The following is a 13,432-nucleotide window of genomic DNA, read 5'->3' as shown; positions in this document are numbered from 1 at the left end:
GTTGAGTTGTGGGAGAGTGAAGACAAATCATGATGTCACTCCCCACATTATATAGTTTCTACATATGGCAGGAACCCTTTGTTCCAAGCTAAGTTCCCAGCCCAGTTTGTGGGGAAAATACAGGTACCAAAATGGAGTTCAGTATCATGTGGTCTGGTCACATGCCCTTTAATGCCTTGCTGAGTCATAGCAGCCATTACTCATAGGCTGACTGAAACATCCCCAGATGAAGACAAACCTTTTCCATGGTCCATTGTCTTTGCTGATGGGCCATTAGCACTGTCTAGTTCTTCACTGTTGTATCTGAAAGGCTAGCTGTGGGTGTTTCCAACTTCACAACATCTTTCAATAACACATACATAGTAAAATTTCATAACTTCACATACAATGATAGCACATACAATACAATAAGATATTATTGTTTGGCTGAGTAAGTCTTTTAGAATGATACCTCACAAGCCATACTTTGTACAAAACATATTATATGACAGTGGTGAATATGGGGGTATCATGGTATAGTGCCTGTATGTACTTTTATTTTGTTGTGTGGACATGTGCATCATATAGGAAGCCTTGTCACTCCCACCACAGATAAGGCTGCACATCAGTTTTCATTTCAAAGCCCGTCTTCACATGTTCATCATAACTTTCCAAAACATTGATATGTTGGGTTGAAATTTTCCATGGGATGGATCCTGGTGTCTTTACTTGACTAAAATTCCCCCTCATCCAATGGGGATCCTTTTGAGGCATCCACATGTGAATTTTGATTCCTGATTTCATAAGAGCTCAGCAGCTGTACTTGATGTCACTGGGAGCTGTGGGTGCTCAGCATCTTTGGACATCAAGCCTTGAGGTGCCTGATCTCAGATGTCCCAAGTTTGAAAAACTTGGCTGAATCCAACGTCCAGGGATACCAGTGGGAGTCTTTCCAGTTACTTAAATGGTCATTAAATCAGGCCAGCAGTGATTTGGCTTCACTTCCAGTTGCCTCCTGCAACCACTAAGCTTTACTCTTTGTATAGGTTAGGATTCCTATGGATAGGTCTCTCCATCCTAGGGTTAGGATTCTTATTAGTAGGCCACTTGGAGTTGGGGATAAGGTTCCTATGGGTAGGGCTCCCAGCCCTAGGGTTAGGGTTCCTATGCATAGGCCACTTGGGGTTAGGGTTCCTGTAGGTAGGGCTCCCCGTCCTATGGTTAAGGTTCCTATGGGTAGGCCGCTTGGAGTTAGGGTTAGGGTTCCTGTGGGTAGGGCTCCCCGCACTAGTGTTAGTGTTCCTAGGAGGAGGACACTTGGAGCTAGGTTTATGGTTCCTAAGGATAAGGTACTTGGAGCTAGGCTTAGGGTTGCTAGGGGTAGCACACTTGGAGCTAGGGTTAAGGTTTCTATGGGTAGGGTTCCCCGCTTTCGGGTTAGGGTTTCTGTGGTTAAGATACTTGGAAGAAATGTTAGGGTTGCTATGGGCAGTGCTCTCTGCCCTAGGTTTAGGGTTACTATGGGTAGAGCTCCCTAGGGTTAGGGTTCCTCTGGGTAGGGTACTTGGAGATAGCTTCATTATTCCCGAAGAACTTTAGCACTTATGGGTTTTTTAAAATTTCTCCTGCTTTCCATTAAGAAGCAGGGACACTGTTTTGATGACCTCGCAAAGCTGTTAGAGATGGTGACTGAAGAGAGTCACGTGTTTAAACCGTAAATACCCAGCACTTTGGATCACTTGAGTTATGATGGGGTCTGTATGTATTCATTGAATATTCTATATTGTTTGTCCTAATCTTCTTTTCGTATTTGGGAGCCACATTTCCACTGTGGCCTTTTTGTTTTGATTTTACACAAGACAGCTGGGAACATGTTTGAAGCAGAACCCAGGAAGTTTGGCGCATAAATCATCCCTCTAGAAACTCCTGCCCCTGTAGTCCTAGTGCTGGCTAGCCACAGTCAGAGGCAAAGTATCAGCAGAAAGAGACTGGAGAGGAAGAATTCCAGAGAGAGACTGTGCTGTGAATAAACTGGTTTACATTTTGTGTAGAGCCAAAAAAAACCTGCATAGGACCGCGTAGTGCCCGCACGTGTAGCTGCCAGAGACAGTAGTATAATCACAAAGGGAGCTACTAAAATTGAAGGAGCCTTGTTTTTTGTCTTTAAGATGTTTTGTTTTCTTGGGTTGGTCTGGAGTTTCTATTTATATGGCTTGTGTCATGAAGTGCAGATTCTGTGTGATTGTTTGTTTGGCCATCTATGTTTGGAGTTGTGTGTGTTTCTGGGCTGTTTCTTGTGGCTGCACTTAAATTGCCTGATATTTTATTAGTATTACTGCCTTTGCACCAAGCTGGGTCTCAGTCTGGTTTTTATTTGGCCAAAGTTTGTTCCTCAGGCTGAACTTGTTCTTGCCTGCCTGAGGACAGAAACATGGCCCTGACATTCTGTGTTTTACTTAGAAATGTATGTGCCTGGCAGGGCCTGCAGTCTGCCCTTGACCAGGCAAAATATGTCTGCTTAGCTTGGGCTAAGTGCTGCCCTCAAATCTGTTTTCCTGCCCAGAATGTATCTCAGGAGCACACCTATAATTCTGATTGAATCAGCAGAAAATTTCCAGGATCTGCAATAATTAAAGATACCCTGCATTGCAGAACCTGCTTCCACTTGTGTCCAGTTCTTAGGGTGATAGGCATATTGGTAATCCCAAAGATAGATTCAGCATTTGGTAAAGATCTGTGCTCTTTACCACATGCCAACCTCATCCCCCTTTGAATACAAAAGGGATATATTGTTTTGGATAGAGATTGGCCCAAACAAAAGCCTGGATCCAAACATCCCAGTGTGTTGGGGAAGTTCAGATCCAGCTCCAAACTGACAACTGGCCCATGGCACCTGCTTTCTAATTCCATATACAACTGTGCATTCAAAGAGCATTATGGTTGCAAAGTGAAGCATTTAGAAAAGTCAGGAAATGCTGAAGTTAATGTTGCCCTCACAGCCTTGACTCTGCCCCCTGTGTATATATATTACCCTCCGGTTTCTAATTACTCAGTTAAATACAGTTTTCTCATCCAGGCCCCTCCCTCATGCAGTGTTGATGGTGCCTGGGAAATGTGGCACTGTTCATTTAGTTTTTTATTCTCACTGCTCAATGTATGAAGCCCTGCTGCGTTCACTGTGCATCGTCCTACCTGGAATCCTCAGCTGTCCAGTTAGGGATAGAGCTCTGCTCAGGCCTACTCTTAAAGCCCGACCTGGACCTGAATCCAAACTGAGCACAGCTGACCAGAACCCAAGCTGAAAGTGTTGAGTCATATTTAGAACTGACCTGACCCTAATTACCCCACGAACCTGGGTCAACTTTATGTCTCTGCCAGATTTCAGGTTTCTGCTCCAAATTGGTGAGGTGCTAGAATTGATCCAAAAAAATCAGATTTTGTAGGTTTTTTTTAACAAGGCAAAAGTGCTTTCTTCCCACCGCCTCCATACACACACACACACACACACGTACACTCTTCATTTTTGAAAATCATTGAACATTCTTTCCTCAACCTTCCCATAAAAATCAGCAGCTGGACTGAGAACAAATATTCTGAATTTCAGCTCAAAAGATAAATGTCTGACAAATTTATAGTAACACGAAAACAACGCTCTTAAATGGAAATGCTTCTGGAGCTTTAACGGGGTTCAAAACCTGCTGAGCTCCGGCACAGGCTTGTATCTGGACTTTGCATAAGCCAGAGTGTTCTGATGTCCTTCTTTCTTAACCCAGATTTCATGATTAACCTGAAGCGTCGGAAAGACAGGCGGGATCGAATGCTGCGGACGCTCTATGAGCAGGAGATTGCAGTCAATATAGTAGAGGCTGTGGATGGCAAGTGAGTCTTTTTGGAAAGATCTGGTTCTGCATAGCAGAACAGTTGATTAGAAGTGCTACCTTGATTAATTTCAGACAATTCTCTTTGATATCCTGTGATTATGAGTTATCATTTTTAATGTACTATTTGGTGCAGTTTTGCAAAAAAAAAAAGTTTTCATGCTGTTATTTTATTCTTCTCTTACTCTGATCAGTCTCCATTAGAGATTCGGTAAGATAGTTTAGGCCCAGAAGTAAAGTCTTCTTCAAGACAAAGTTCTATAAATAGAAACGTTGTCAAAAAATTAAATAGGGGTATGACAATGAAAACATTTTTGTGGCATTTACATGTTCCCTTGCAATATGTCCAACCCCATTGTGCTACATTATAGTAATGTAAACACTGATAAAGTTTTCTTTTAGTTGTAACTCTCAAAGCAATGTACAAAATCTCCATTTTACCATGGGGAAACTGAGGCACTGAGGTCAAGGTTGGGGTTTACTAAAGGACTCAGGTGCCCAAATCTCATTTGAAAGTCCCAGGCTGAGTGACTTTCCCAAGGCTGCTCAGAAAGTCAGTGGCACAGTTAGGAACAGCTCTTGGGTCTCTTGGTGTCTCTCTGCCTTAGTGGCCTCGCTAGTGCTAGGGCATTAGAACTTGAAAGTGAAACTGACCATAAGCAAATATAATACTGACTTTGCTAATGCTGTTGTTCAAGGTGAGAGAAATAAAAAAGCAAAAAAAATCCCACCATGGTGGAAAGTGAGCTAGGTGTTCTCTAGCCTTCCAGTTTGACTATAGCTGAAGTGTTATTAACAATATTACAATGACCCTTTTAAGATTGCAGTTTCTTGAAGCTGTTGGGGGTGAGAATCCTAAAAAATCTCTTATGTTCAGCATGATTTAGATCAAATTAAACTGCATTCAGCTACAAATACACAGCCTATTTTGGGAACTTACCTAGCTCAGGGAAGTCTTTTCACTGCTAAACAATTTCATTGGTTTTGTGCCTGAGTAAAAAATAGTAACATCTATAAAAGTTCTTAATACTGAAAGCAGCTCTCTCTTTCTTCAGGGCATTGAATACAAGTCAGCTGAAAGCTCTGAATATTGACATGCTACCTGGTTACCAGGATCCTTATTCTTCCAGGCCACTAACCAGGGGGGAAATTGGCTGCTTTCTTAGCCACTATTATATCTGGAAAGAGGTAAGTAATGTCTGTGTGCTGGCGGTTGTATTACACTTGGATGCTGCGGGAGGGAAGTAATGTTTTATTTTTAGATAGTCTCTCTTATTTTGGTGTGAATTATCCAGTATCTCAGTAAAGATTACGATTTTCAAAAACAGGATCGGCAGTTAGTCTCTTAAGGTCACACCTTGGCACATAAGCAACTTGATTTTCAAAAGTGCTGAGAATTGAGCAGCTCCTATTATGCTGTCAGTTTGCAAACAGCTCCCAGCCTGTGTCATACGTCTGGACTGTGGGAAGCGAAGAAATGTTGTGGCAGGATTTCACCTATGAGTTTTTTCTGATTTTAAACCTGTGTAGAATTGAATGGCACCAATTTTGATGACCACTGACCTTCATAGTGATCAAAGAGCAGGGCGGCTCAGTCCTGCTCCCAGTGGGGTCCTCGGCATAGATTCAGAGGGTGCAGAACTGGCCCCTCAATAGCATATGGGCCATTTCAGTCCCATTTGAAAACATCCCTTTCAGGTGGTGAACAGACAGCTGGAGAAGACTCTTGTTATTGAAGACGACGTGCGTTTTGAGCATCATTTTAAAAGGAAGCTCATGAAACTGATGGACGATATAGAGCAAGTCCAGCTAGACTGGGAGCTCATGTAAGTAGTCTTGTCCCAAGAGCTTTCACTGCCCTAAACCAGCTGGAAACTCTCTCCCCTGCTCTCACATACACGGAGCATTTCAATAACATGGACGTACCCTCATAATAATCAGACAGGGCTGCCTGCAGGGAATGCAGCGTGGAGGAATAAAATTGCAGAGAATCAATAATGGGGGATAATTTTAAAAGGGCTGGAGTATCTAAAACCTCCATCAAATGAAGCACATTGCGGGTACTCTTTAATAAACAGGTGCCCACAGTGATATAGCCATGGCCTCCCAATAACCCTGGTCCCCCACTCTGAACTAATTCCCATGACACAGGGTGCATGTGCTCACTGGGAGAACAGGGTATTTGAACTCTTTTGTTTAGTCATTTAAATACAAACTCATTCTCACAAAGAGAAGCAAGAGGAGAATGGCACCATCTAGCCAGCAAACAGACTGAGCTGGAAATCTTTATGTCCTGTTTCTGAAAACAATTCCACGTTCACTGCCAAGGGAGCAGAGTTTTCAAACTGGCCAGCTGAAGAAGGGGGAGAAGACCTTCTAGGGGGGCTCCTCCCCGAGGCAGTTTTTATAGCCCCCCTGCTGTTTGGTGCTTTCTGGCACTCAGATTATGTGTGTCCCTGGATCAGTGCTTGTGACAGTCCAAAAGCAAAACGTTTTCTCTTCAGATGTATTTTTATAAGGGATAAGCCGTCTCTGGTGGCACTGATTTATCTGGGCTTCATCCAGGGAAGGGGTATGGCTGGGAAATTACCCCAGCCCTCCTGTCTCTAGGATGATGGAGTTTTAACAAGAGGCTCCTGAGAGGCTCCAGCACCTCACTGGATACGCACCATAGCGAATTCAAATCCTTGCTTGGGTCAGGACAGCGCATTGGTTTTGGGACCTGTAGTCTCCTTGGACTACACCTCTGGGTTAAAAACACAGGCAGTTGTGGCACTGGAGAATTCCAGGAGTGGGTGCACTTTGGACCTGATCCATGGTCCAGTGACGTCAATGGAAAAACTCCCACTGACTTAAAAGGCCTTTGCTCAGCCTGGTTGAAGTGGGAATGCCTGACGTCCCAGTTACAGTATAATTGCACTGCAGAGCTGATCATGGAAACAGGCCTTAGTTTTCACTGCGATGGATTTTTCTCCCCTTCAGCTACATTGGCCGGAAAAGGATGCAGGTGCAGCGCCCCGAGAAGGCAGTTCCTAACGTAATGAACCTTGTGGAAGCAGATTACTCTTACTGGACCCTGGGGTATGCAATCTCCTTTGAAGGGGCTCAGAAATTAATTGGGGCTGAACCTTTTAGCAAGATGCTGCCGGTCGATGAATTCCTGCCGATCATGTACAACAAGCACCCTGTGTAAGTAAAACCCCTTCCTTGCTTGGGAAGCCATCTGGCTTTGCGTGAGCTGTACCTTGCTAACTGATCTTAACCTGGACGTTGTGTTGCTGTTTGTACAGTGCATCTCCATAACATAACCTAGTAGGCGGAGCAGAGGACTGGATATTATGATTCTTGGATATTGCCAGTGCTGCTGCAGATGTTGAGCAAATCTCTGGATCTTTCTCTGCCTGAATTTATGTAATAATATCCTATCTCGGAGTGGTCTTTTCATAAATTCATAAATTAATATTTTTGAAGAAGCTGGTAATCTCTGATTGGAAGTAACTATGCAGGTGTATTATTATGATTATGTAGACAGTGTCTACTTTGGAATACCATACCTGGCATAGGCCCTGGGAAGGATCTCTGTGCAACTCAGAGCCTTTCTTTTCAAAACCCTGCTTTTAGGGCCTTTTCAGAATCTACATGGCACCTTCCTACTTCGCTGTGTTGCAGAATCCAGGGTTTTAATTTCAAAGGTATGTGGGGTCGGGAGAAGTCACATCTTCTAACCAGCTCCCAGCAAGACTTATCAACATTGTCTTTCTCTTTGTGGGGAGAGCTCTGCAAGGCTCTCACTCAGAGCCCCGGAAAGTGATGTGGGTCTCAAGATACGGGAGAAATCTGTTTTCAAGGGTGGATCGCCTTGTTTTGTAAGAAAACCATGTTTTTTTTTAATTCTCACCTAAAGCTCCCCCTAACCTTGTTTCCAGAGTCTAGTTACCCATTATGACATCTCCCCAAAAGAATTTGGGGTGCCACATCATTGGTCCCTGCTTCCAACAGGTATTGCAGTGTCCCTCTGACAGTTGTCTTCTAGTCCTGTATACAGGCTTAGTGATCCTCTGATAACATATCTGAGACAGGCCTTTGTTCTCCTCCGACACCCAGTTCTCCTAATAGGCCACACCACTTACTCTGTGGTAGCAGGGTACACTCTTCGGCCTTATCTGCATTAGTAGCAGCTTCTCTGGTGGTAGGGACACTGGGAGCACTAATGCAGACAGGATGCCATTGACTAACCATTGGGTTGCCCAGAACAGGTCTAGATGGGATTGGAAGTTGTGGCGCTTAAAACGCCAGTGGCCGGTTGACCACTTTGCTAGCAATGGCAAAGTAAGTCATGTGCTGGTAGCGATGCCATAGAGGGAGATTTTAAGAGAACTGCTATACACACTATACACACTTTGCTATACACAAAGCTTTTGTTATTCCTTGGCCTAACTTTGCTCCCATTGCAGTCGATGGGAGTGTTACCATTGATTTCAGTGGGAGCAAAGTTAGGCCACCCCTGAACTCATCTAAAAATCACACCCCAACAGTGCAAATAAGAAATGATACAGGGGCCCAGCAGCTGAATACCAAATGCCAATTCACACGTAGAGGTATCTCTGCCATGCTGGGGCTATAGTCACAGTAGAATTTCCAGATGGGTCCAATATGCTTCCTGTCCTGTTCTCTCATAGAGTGTTGCTATTCAAATAGCTGCAGGGTCCTGCTTCAGAGGTGGCTGCTCCCTAGTGGCAGCTGAAGTGCATGGTTTCTGAAATATTTTGTCATTCTTTAGGATCCTTTATTTTATTGTATAAAAAGCACTTTTCCAAAAGGACTAATAGTGTCCTCACTGCTCAGTTCATCTCAAGCCTTCAATCATTTGCCCAGGTTTCACCCTGTGAGGAGCATCTAACTCTACCAACTAGTCCTAGCTCAGTAGATTGGCTCATAACCCATGGAAAGGCAAAGCAAACACAGTGGTGCTGTGCAAGACTTATTTCTGCTAGTGATATTTGTTTTCCTTTCTGTAGAGAGAAGTACAAGGAGTACTATGAGTCCAGAGACTTGAAGGCCTTCTCAGCAGAGCCCTTGCTTGTTTATCCCACCCATTACACAGGGCAGCCGGGTTATCTCAGTGACACAGAGACATCCACCATCTGGGACAATGAGACCATGTCGACTGACTGGGACAGAGCCCATTCCTGGAAGTCCCGGCAACAGGGCCAGATCCACAGCGATGCCCAGAACAAAGAAGCTTTGGCCCCCCAGCCATCTCTCGATGCGTCGTTGTCGAGGGACGAGCTATGACTGCCCCCCTTGCTAAGTGACTCTGACAACAACAGCAGAACCTGCCTCACAATTTAGCTTTCATCTAGAAGCTTCTAGAGACGTCAATGTGGTCTCCTTCTTGCCGTTTTTAGTGGCAAAGCAAATTGATTGGATCTGACTGACTTAACCTAACCAATCTCTATTTTTTGGGAAAGGGAGTGGGGGGAGGGGCTTGAACCAGAACGTTCCAGATTGGCAGGAAAAAAAAAAGACTTCTAAAAAGCGTATCGTAAACTCCAGTCCATTCTCACAAGGGTTCGTAACTTTGAAACCTCTGTGGAGTGACGAGTTGGCTCCATGGCGCACTGAGTTGACACTAGTAATTACAAAATTTCCTTGAATGACGTCTTTCTACAGTTCCTGGTGTAGAATACTGTATTTATAAAGATTAATATATATAGGGGTTCTGAGGTGGACACGTGTAAGTCCTTTCCAGATAGTTGTCACTGTGCTACTGCATAACATTAACTGTTGTTGATTTGCGTTTTTTAACCCCATTCTCTGAGAGAAGCTGCAAATGCGTGTGGGTGTGTGTGTGGGTATTTTAAAGGATCACTGTCAAGAGCACGACTTCAAAAATGGCCTCATCTGTGTTGCTATCTACACCTCTTCCATAATGTGAGTCCCCATGTCACATTGCAATACAAAATAGTTTCAGGAGTCTTCTCTTCAAGACACCCCTCCCATCCCATCTATCCATAAGGAAAGAGAGGATGGTCACAGTCTCCTGAGATGCGTCTGCAACCTCCTAAACTGATGCCTTAGCTGTTTCAGTTTGAATCTGTTTTAAAATCCATTGTGCTTTTTGCCACTTATGCTCTGTGTTTTCTTTTTCTTTTAATTTGTTTCAGTCACACTGAATAGTAAAACTAAATCAGCCAGTGCTACTTCCTGTTAATGGTCAGTTTCACTTCCTGTTTCTTGGCTACAAACCTTTTGGGTTTCCTTCCCAATTAACATAATAAAAAAACTATTTCAGTTTCCTCACTGATAGGTTTGGGCCTAAACTACTTGACAGTGTCCCTTTAAAAAGAAAACCATGAAAATGTTAATGGTGTCAAGGCTGCTGTTCTTTGTTGGATGGCTGCATTAGAATTGTATACTGTAGGACAAAAAAGGCAACTTGCCTTTTATATATTTTGAAATGTGAGGAGTGAGCTTGTTCTGTTTTGGATGAGTTCTGATATACTCACTATTGGGTAAGATGTCAGCATAGTAAATCATGTTGTTGTTTTTTAAAGTGTCCCATAAGGCAGGTGATCTTGTGCTACACTTCTTAGATTTAGCTGATGTAGATTTAGATCTTTTTCTGTACAACACAAAGTTGGGACGGGGGAAAAAAATCCTCCTGGCCTAACATCTAAAGAGATTGTTTCACTTTCTGGATGAGCTGTACATTAGAGCGTGTGATTGGTTTTTGTTTTTTTAATAATTGCTGATAATGTTGTGCTCTCTCCTAAAGAAGACACGTTACTGTCTATCAGCAGGTCTGATAATACATAGAACTGGATGCAAGATGATTAGCTGTGTGGAGTCTTAATTTACATGGAGCTCTTGGACTGAGAATGCTGGGTGAACAGGGCTGGGGGGGTCTGCCATGCTGCTTTGGGGCATTTTCACAGCAGTGTTGAAATAAGGCACAAAAAGGTAACAGAGACACAAAGATCATAGCTACAACATTTTGGAGCCTGATCCGACTCTCAGTGGAATCAGTGGGACTCTTGCGCTTAACCAAATCCATCATGGATTTAAGATTTTGTGAGCCTGTTCTCCTGGCACCTAACCACAAACACATGTTCCACAACTACTCCATGTGGTGCAGCCTCGTCAACACCCCAGGCTGAAGAAAGTCATGAAACTTGGCACATGTGGAATAAGGATTGTGGGTCATCTTTGGGCCATAGTGAATGATTTGGGGTTTTTCCCCAGTACTTAATTTGTAATGAAATAGGTGCCAGAGCTCAAACAATTAGATGCTGGGGCTCGAGCAATTTTTTTTGCATTCATAACTGATGCAGCAAACCCAGAGGTGCCAGGGCTATGAAATGCCAAGCCCTGGCACAAATTCAGTGTTGTTTTTCCCTTTTTAAAAAGCCTCCATTCCCATAATCAGGTCTTTATTCTCCAGCCCGCAGGGCAGATGTGACCTCCATTTTGAGCCTGGCTGGCCAGCAGTGCTTGCCTTCTGCTCTGCTTTTTTAAAAGCACCATTTGAAAAATATAAACATGCAGAACATGGTGGTGCTGCAGCTCATCTGAAGGGGCTTTGTTTTGACCCACTGAAGTCCATATGAATCTTGATATGGACTTCAGTGCGGGAGCAGGAGCAGGCCCTTTGGGCAAGCCCACTTGGAGAACAACAATGAAACTAAACATCAGTTTTAAAGTAGCCAGGGCTAGAAAGGGAAAACTATGCAAGAATTCAGGTTCTTTCACATTTCATTATGAATGTGAACACAGTGTCACAAAGATTTCACATGCTTCCCTCAGAAACGGGGCAGGTTTTGAGTATAGGACTAGGTGGCTTTGCCCAGGAAGCATATGGAAATGCTGATATTAGCATGCTTCTCATTGTGAAAATAGCCATTTCTCTTCAATTCAGCGGTAACACTGCTTTATATGGGAGCAATCCCTGGAAACCACAATGGAAAGGACATTTTGCAGATGGAAAGTCCCCGGTCTGGCACATCTCCATTGTACGTGTTCAGTATTTGCATAAGTGTGTGTGTGTGTGTATATGGGGGTAGATGAGGGTTCTTGGGGCTAGGTAGCAGAGAAGAGAAGAGCAACTGTCAGAGAGGTGGAACGGTGCTCTAAGCATTAGCTCTGATAACATGGTCACCGCTGAAATAGGCAGCATTGGTTCTTGTTGCTCACAGAGAAGGAGCATGGGCATGAAGCCAGCTGGCCGGGACATAGTCCCCGGAAGGGAGGGTTACCAACCCTCCTGGATTGGCCGGGAGTCTCCTGGAATCAGCCTTGATCTCCCAGAGGCTACTGAAACCAATCCGGGAGATTTTAATAGGTTGCTAAAAGTCTGGCCGTGCAGCGGGGCTAAGGCTACCTGCCCTGCCCTACCTGCCCTGGCTCCGTGCCACTCCTGGAAGTGGCATGTCCAGCTCATAGGTGCAGGGGCGGTCAAGGGGGGGGTCTCTCTCCGCCCGCTGCCCCCATCAAAGTGCCGACTCCACAGCTCCATTGGTCAGGAACCCCTAGCACGCACACACCCCTCTCCCTGCACCCTGAGCTACCCCCTGCTGTCACACAGCCCCAAGCTACCCCCATCCCTGCACTCTCAGCTATCCCCCCGCCTGTACACAGCCCCAAGCTACCCCCCCCCCTCTGCACTCTGAGCTACCCCCCCTCTCTGCACTCTGAGATACCCCCCGCCTGCACACAGCCCCAAGCTACCCCTGTCCCTGCACTCTGAGCTACTCCCCTCACCTACACACAGCCCCAAGCTACCCCGTTTCTGCACTCTCAGCTACCCCCCAGCTGCACATAGCCCCAAGCTACCCTCCCCGAAGCCTGAGCTACCCCCCTGCCTGCACACAGCCCCTCATGACCCCTTGAGCAGTTTTCAAACTTTTTTAGCTGAGTTCTCTGCTTTGAGTTGTAGTTTTTGGTTGCGTTTCCCCGCAACCCAGAAAGGCTGGGTGGCCTGCAGAGGTGAGTCAGGGGGTGGAGATGCCTCTCCCTTACTGGACCCTGCTGTGTGGAGCTGGCTTGAGCCCTGCCAGCCCTTTGCCTTTCTCCCCCGCCCCAAATAGAAGTCAAACTATGCCTATGTCCCAGGCCCCCCACCCCGCCCCTGGTCTGGAGCCCTGAGTCCTTGCACCTGACCCCTCAAAGGCTCCAAACCCCTGTTGTAAAGCACACTTGCTTTCTTGCATGCTACTGTTCTTTGGCGGCCGTGAGCTTATTACACTGGTAGCTACTGCAGGGGTTCCCAGAGGTGGCCGCAACACAGACTCTGGGGTGGGCCGCTGGCAGGAGTGGCAGTTGAAGGGGGGGGCAGATGTAGAGGGTGTCCCTGCCAATCCCGGGAATCCCCTGCCCCCTGCGATACATGGCATTCCCACACCTCACCCCAACCCCCACCCTGACTGCCCCAGCCCCCTCTGAATCACCATTAATGCTGCTTCTGCCCTCCCCCCAATGAGCTGGCTTTGTGAGCCATCTTGGATCAAACTGGTCTCGGTATTGCCCCCACCCCACACACCTCTGCCCCAGGGCCTGGCTGAGGGGGGGTGGTCTCT

General features: G+C 45.5%; 1 protein-coding gene across 1 annotated transcript in view; it reads left to right on the top strand.

The window, feature by feature from the left end:
- Nucleotides 1–10,693, top strand: part of COLGALT2 (collagen beta(1-O)galactosyltransferase 2) — an 86,950-nt gene extending 76,257 nt beyond the window's left edge. Inside the window, exons 8-12 of the mRNA XM_038414872.2 lie at nucleotides 3,753–3,858; nucleotides 4,913–5,045; nucleotides 5,556–5,683; nucleotides 6,840–7,046; nucleotides 8,876–10,693. Of these exons, the coding sequence (XP_038270800.1) occupies nucleotides 3,753–3,858; nucleotides 4,913–5,045; nucleotides 5,556–5,683; nucleotides 6,840–7,046; nucleotides 8,876–9,152 (851 nt within the window). The 3' untranslated portion in view covers nucleotides 9,153–10,693. The remainder of the gene's footprint in view (nucleotides 1–3,752; nucleotides 3,859–4,912; nucleotides 5,046–5,555; nucleotides 5,684–6,839; nucleotides 7,047–8,875) is intronic.
- Nucleotides 10,694–13,432: the final 2,739 nt, after the last annotated feature.

This window comes from Dermochelys coriacea, chromosome 8 (genome assembly GCF_009764565.3).
Source record: "Dermochelys coriacea isolate rDerCor1 chromosome 8, rDerCor1.pri.v4, whole genome shotgun sequence".
Taxonomy (NCBI): Eukaryota; Metazoa; Chordata; order Testudines; family Dermochelyidae; genus Dermochelys; species Dermochelys coriacea.
Note: the sequence above shows the minus strand (reverse complement) of the source record. Positions and strands in the feature narration are given on the sequence as shown.